At 42.7% G+C, this 6548-nt stretch overlaps 1 protein-coding gene across 1 annotated transcript in view; it reads left to right on the top strand.

Moving 5' to 3' along the window:
• CMTR1 (cap methyltransferase 1) overlaps positions 1-6548 on the top strand; it is a 48663-nt gene that overhangs the window by 7992 nt on the left and 34123 nt on the right. Inside the window, exons 3-4 of the mRNA XM_011944496.1 lie at positions 2905-3056; positions 5168-5326. Coding sequence (XP_011799886.1) covers positions 2905-3056; positions 5168-5326 — 311 coding nt within the window. The remainder of the gene's footprint in view (positions 1-2904; positions 3057-5167; positions 5327-6548) is intronic.

The raw sequence follows: 6548 nt of genomic DNA, 5'->3' as shown, positions 1-6548 counted from the left end.
TTTTTTTTGCAACGGAGTCTTGCTCTGTCGCCCAGGCTGGAGTGCAATGGTGCAGTCTGGGCTCACTACAATCTCTACCTCCTGTGTTCAAGTGAATCTCCTACCTCAGCCTCCCGAGTAGCTGGGATTACAGGCATGTGCCACCACGCCTGGCTAATTTTATATTTTAAGTAGAGATGGGGTTTCTCCATTTTGGTCAGGCTGGTCTTGAACTCCTGACCTCAGGTGACCCACCCACCTTGGCCTCCCAAAGTGTTGGGATTACAGGTGTGAGCCACCGTGCCTGGCCCCTAATTTTCAAACTAATACATTCTTGTATCTCACAAATGCAGAAAATGCAGGAAAATGCAAAACAAAAGAAATATGAGTTCACCTCTCGGTTTCCATGGTTACTCATTCTTAATGGTCTGGGTTTTCTGAGTGGCACACTCTGGCACTCTGTGGCGTTTGCCAGATTGGTTCATGTAAGCAAGTCAACTCGATTAAGAGAATTGGACAGCCACCTTAAAGGGAAGGGCAGAATTTTGTGCCTCTCATACAGGGGCATTCTCAACCAAAATTTCTCCTTGCTAACTTATTAGGAGTCAGAATTTTGGTTTTAAGTTTATTATTTCATGCATGTTCACCTGTCTTTTCTTTCTTTTGTAAAATGTTATATCCTTGAAAATGCATGTTTATCTTACCTATTAGATTTTTAAGCTCTCTAAGGGTTGTTACTTTTGCACAGTACCCCATTATATGTAGCATGATCTTTTATAGAATAGGTGCTGAACCAGTATAGTAGTCTGATCTTTTAAACAGTATCAGTGTTCTGAACTATGACAGATGTCCTAATTCCCTACTGGTGGAGAAGCTAAATCATAACCCCAGGAGGGCTCCATTCTCTGTTAAGATACAGAGATCCCATTATCATCCTTAAACTTTTAATACCTGAACAACTTGCACTATTTGTAAGAGAAAATGTCTTAAGGAGTCATATACTCTGTAGGTCCTTAGGAAAGTGACACTTGGCTGACACATCTTTACATTTACTATGGTAATCATTTAATTAATTTCTATTAAATGGAAAACCTCAGTCCAGCTGTTGGGTACAGACTGTGACACAGTTCCTGCCCTCCAGGAGTGACCCTGTCCAGTGGGGACAGCAGGTGGCAAACAATAACTGGCTCTAACGCAATGTGATGAGTGCTGTGCCAATGGCACTGGTACTGCTGGATGGAGCACAGTGGAGGGGATAATCGGTTAGGCCTAGAGTGCTGGGGAAAGCTTTGTTCTTCTTGAATGTCAACCGTTAACAGGTTTTGGTTCTGATAGGGAAATGGATAGATCAGTGAAGACTGGCTTCAGAATTATAATGTATTCTTCAAGTTAGAAATACCTGAATAGGCCGGGCGCGGTGGCTCAAGCCTGTAATCCCAGCACTTTGGGAGGCCGAGACGGGTGGATCACGAGGTCAGGAGATCGAGACCATCCTGGCTAACAGGGTGAAACCCCGTCTCTACTAAAAAATACACAAAAACTAGCCGGGCGAGGTGGCGGGCGCCTGTAGTCCCAGCTACTTGGGAGGCTGAGGCAGGAGAATGGCGTAAACCCGGGAGGCGGAGCTTGCAGTGAGCTGAGATCACGCCACTGCACTCCAGCCTGGGTGACAGAGCGAGACTCCGTCTCAAAAAAAAAAAAAAAAAGAAAAAGAAAAAAAGAAATACCTGAATAGTGACCACCTCGGGTCTATTAAAAAATGTTTTACTCCCTGCCTTCTGTGACTGTCCCTCATTACTTCTCACAAGTAGCCAAGTTTTGAATCAACACCCTTTCTGAGTGGTGTTCCTTCTTCAAAGAAATTATGCCACATTGCTAAGTTGGTATTTTCATGTTTATTTTAAATTTTAATAGATAATATGTTCACATGGTTCGTAAGTCAAAAAATATAAAAAGATAGCCAGTGTAAACTTTCGTGGTATAAAAATGTAAGTCAAGTTTCACTTTCGCTTTCACTAGTTCCAAGTAATTGTTTTGGTATTCTGCCTCCAAGTGCTAAACCCTGAATGTATGAATAATCACTTTTATTGGTCTTCTTGTATATCGTTCCTTTCAAAAGTTCTTTTTGCAATTATAAGAAATAAAAATGTTAGCCTTATAATGGAATTGTTGAAAATGGAATCAGGCATCAATGTTTGGATACTGATGTTCAAATAATAACCACCAGCAGCAGAAATAACAATCATATCTTCAGTAAATACACTTTATATTTGACAATGTACTTTTTTTTTTTGTTTTTTGAGATGGAGTCTCACTGTTTTTGCCCAGACTGGAGTACAGTGGCAGAATTTCGGCTCACTGCAGCCTCTGCCTCTTGGGTTCAAGCAATTCTCCTGCCTCAGCCTCCCAAGTAGCTTGGATTATAGGCACGCACTACCACACCCGGCTAATTTTTGTATTTTCAGTAGAGATAGGGTTTTACCATGTTGACCAGGCTGATCTTGAACTCTTGACCTCATGTCATCTGCCCACCTCCAGCCTCCTGGAGTGCTGTGATTATGCGTGAGCCACCATGCCTAGCCAACAACGTATTTGCAAATACATTATTTCATTTAATCTTTAAACAATCCTGTGAAGCAGGTATTACCATCTCAGTTTTGTAGTGGAGGAAATTGAAAGGGTGGGGAAGGAAAACTATTATTTTTGAGCCCCCGTTGTGTCAAGTCCATTAGGAACTTTCAGTAGTGACTTGCCCAAGATTACCTGGCTAGTAAGAGGTAGAGAATAGATTTGACCTTAGGTCATTTAATGAACTTTATGTGTGCGTTGTGTATACTAAACAGTAATTGAATAAATGAAACTTGGACTTCTGGAGGCTATTTTGTGCCATAAACTTACCTAAACATTTTCCTTTTTCTTTTTCAGCATCTACTACAAGCCTTAGTGGGTCTGATAGTGAGACCGAGGGGAAACAACACAGCTCTGACTCCTTTGATGATGCATTCAAAGCAGACTCCCTTGTGGAGGGAACTTCTTCTCGCTATTCCATGTATAATAGCGTCTCCCAGAAGCTTATGGTATGTCAGCACTTGGGTTGGGTTTCTCAAGCCCCACCAGCAGAGTGAAAGAAGGGCAGTTTGTATTGGTATGAAAAGAAGAAAAATTTGGCCATAGGTTTTTCCTTTGCTTATCAGCTACTGAAATTTAGCAGAGTGTGACCCACTTATTGATAGAAGTATCTATCATGTTTGTATCATCTATTGGCAGTGACTGCTTAGGCCTGTTTCTGCTGTCCTGTCTGGACTGGATCACCTTTTCATATCCATAGTAATGAATTCTTGTTATTAGCATGTGAATATACTTCCCTAAACATGGATGTTTGTCAGTGGGTAAAGAAGCTTCATGCTGTGAATTTTTGCTCTACTGAGTGGTGTCAAAAGAAATGACTAAAATCCTGTTCACTCCCAGATGCCTAAAATAAATGGAAGTATTCCATTTATTCTTTTTCTGAAAGAAGGCCCAATTATTTTTCCCAGCTTTTATACCTAATTGATACATCACAAGGAGAATGTGACTAGGAAGACCTGCTCATGTTCCTTAGTATATGTGCAAATGTTAGAGAAATCCAAGTTTACCTTCTGTCTAGCTTTAGAAATATTATAATTGGGCCAGGCACAGTGGCTCACGTCTATAATCCCAGCACTTTGGGAGGCTGAGGCAGGCGGATCAACTTGAGGTCAGGAGTTCGAGACCAGCCTGGCCAACATGGTGAAACCCCGTCTCTACTAAAAATACAGAAAAATTAGCCAGGCATGGTGGCATGTGCCTGTAATCCCAGCTCCTCAGGAGGCTGAGTCAGGAGAATCGCTTGAACCCGAGAGGTGGAGGTTGCAGTGAACTGAGATCACGCCGCTGCAGTCCAGCCTGATTAACAAAGTGAGACTCCGTCTCAAAAAAAAAAAAAAAGAAATACTATAGTTGACCCCTCCATTTTCTCTTGGATTCATTTAAGAATGAGAATTGTCACTGCTAAAGCCATAGGTCAGGATTCTAGTTTGCAGGGCACAAGATTTGGGGAAGTTAAAGATGGAAAGGCTTGTGACTCAGTTAGCCTGTTTGACCTGAGAGAAATTATTTGTGGCTACCATAGGAATTCCATTCAGCCCTTTAGCTGGTAATGCCCCTTTCAGAGGGAATACAGACCCTCCAGGGAAATTTAGATCTTGTTAGGATTGGAGTTTTTTTTATTAGGCAGGAGTCTGTGGGGTTTGGGATTCAAGTCTCTAATCTTTGAGTATATACCTGGGCCCAGTAACTCTAAAGTTTAGTAAGAACTTATAGATAGTTATGGCATTTAAAAAACTGTTTCTGTCCCAGGGTATTATAGCACCTCCCATACCTCACTTTTATATAAGGCAAGTTTTTAATCTCTTCAGTGGGCTCCTGCAAAGCCAGTTATCCTTGCCTAGTAAGGCGGTTTGACTGGATGAGGGTAAGGTACAAGTTACTTGAAGCGGTTCCATTTTAAATTATGTTCTCTTTATCACCTCTACTCTAGATCTATTTCTCACTTAATCAGACAAATTAGCAGATGTCCAATAAGATTCATTAACTACTCTGAGTGCTTTTAATTACGGCTATGAGGTCCCTTCTCATTTATCCAGTTTCTGGTTGCCATAGACTTTAACCTCCAGAACAGCCAGCCACTGGGCCCACAGTTATACTGTAGTTATTTATTTATGCTTCTTTTTTTCATTAGGCTAAGACAAACTTTAGACCTTACTCGTCTTTATTTCTTAGGATTTAGCACACTGTCTGGCATGTGATGGGGTTAAATAAATGTCTGTTGGGGCCGGGCACGGTGGCTCACTCCAGTAATCCCAGCACTTTGGGAGGCCGAGGCGGGCGGTTCACGAGGTCAGGAGATCGAGACCATCCTGGCTAACACAGTGAAACCCCGTCTCTACTGAAAATACAAAAAAACTAGTCGGGCGTGGTTGTGGGTGCCTGTAGTCCCAGCTACTCGGGAGGTTGAGGCAGGAGGATGGTGTGAACCCTGGAGGTGGAGCTTGCAGTGAGCTGAGATCGCGCCACTGCACTCCAGCCTGGGGGACAGAGCCAGACTCCGTCTCAAAAAAAAAAAAAATGTCTGTTGGACTTAATTAATTGTGCTCCATTACTTTTTCAGGCCAAGATGGGCTTCAGGGAAGGTGAAGGATTGGGTAAATACAGCCAGGGTCGGAAGGACATCGTTGAGGCTTCCAGTCAGAAAGGTCGAAGAGGCTTGGGTCTGACACTCCGGGGCTTTGACCAGGAACTGAACGTGGACTGGCGAGATGAGCCAGAGGTAAGTGTTAAAGGGAGGAGGAGATGGAAAAGCCACTTGTGTTTTTGGATGCATGGCTTTAAGAAGCCATATAAACAAACTAGAAATCTCCAGAGGCAGTACGAGCAAAGTGGAATTAGTTTTTTACATGGAAAGTACTGGGAATATCCAGAATGGAAAACAGAAGGCTGGGGGAGATATGGTGGGATGTGGATTTCCTGTTGCATTATAGGACTGTCTAAGACCAATGGGTAGAAGATGCTTGAAAGGCAGAGTTTGGCTCCATAAAAACTTTAATAAATAGTTATAGCTCTCTACTAGTGCACTAGGATACCTTGTGAGGCAGTGTGCTCTCTCTGCTGAAAGTGTTCAAGCAGGCCGAGGGAGCACCTACTACTCTCTCACTGTGTGAGTGACTGGAGTAGGTGCCTTCTAAGAAGATCCTTGTACCTCCACAGGTTTATGCCATCCAGGTTCCAAATGGGTGCTTTTTTATGCCACATTGCTTTTCTACTGTAGTCTGTTTACTTGGGTACCAGTTTGTTTTCACCCTGAAGATCCAAAGAAACTCTCATTGTCCCTTTTCATGGCACAGATAATGTGAGATTTTATTTTATTCATTTATTTATGTCCTGTCTTACTCCACCAAGGATCTGTAGTGGGTACAGTAAAAACACCTAAAAATAACATTGAGATACTACCATTACAGAGTTGAAACTAGAGAAAATGGAACTCAAACATCTAGCTTTCTGCATAGTTGCTGTAGTTCAGCTTCAGATGTGGCTCTGAACTCTGGAATATTGATATTTTATTTGTCTCCCTAATGTTCCAGTTCAGGAAAGAAGTCACGTGAATCTGCACATGATAAAAGCCTAATAAGTCTTCTGAGTAAGATTCTGACGAGTGAGGAGCTCTTGGGTTCTGGGGCCAGTCTCGCTGTTGACTTGTAGTTGTGGGCATTGAGACCAGTAGACTGGCAATGCGGAATAATGTAGATAACTGCTGCTGGTTGCTGGTTGTGGGCTTTCATCTCAGAAGTACCTGGTGGTTTCTATGTCTTCATTCGTGTTAAAACAAGAATCCACATCCTTTCAGTGGGGCAAATGTTGAACTAATTTTCCTAACTCAAAATCTGAAATCACCCTATAGGCCGGGCACGGTGGCTCACACCTGTAATCCCAGCACTTTGGGAGGCCGAGGTGGGTGGATCACCTGAGGTCAGGAGTTCAAGACCAGCCTGACC

The sequence above is a fragment of the Colobus angolensis genome, unplaced genomic scaffold (genome assembly GCF_000951035.1).
Source record: "Colobus angolensis palliatus isolate OR3802 unplaced genomic scaffold, Cang.pa_1.0 Scaffold105, whole genome shotgun sequence".
Taxonomy (NCBI): Eukaryota; Metazoa; Chordata; class Mammalia; order Primates; family Cercopithecidae; genus Colobus; species Colobus angolensis.
This window is presented reverse-complemented; position numbering and strand designations above follow the sequence as displayed.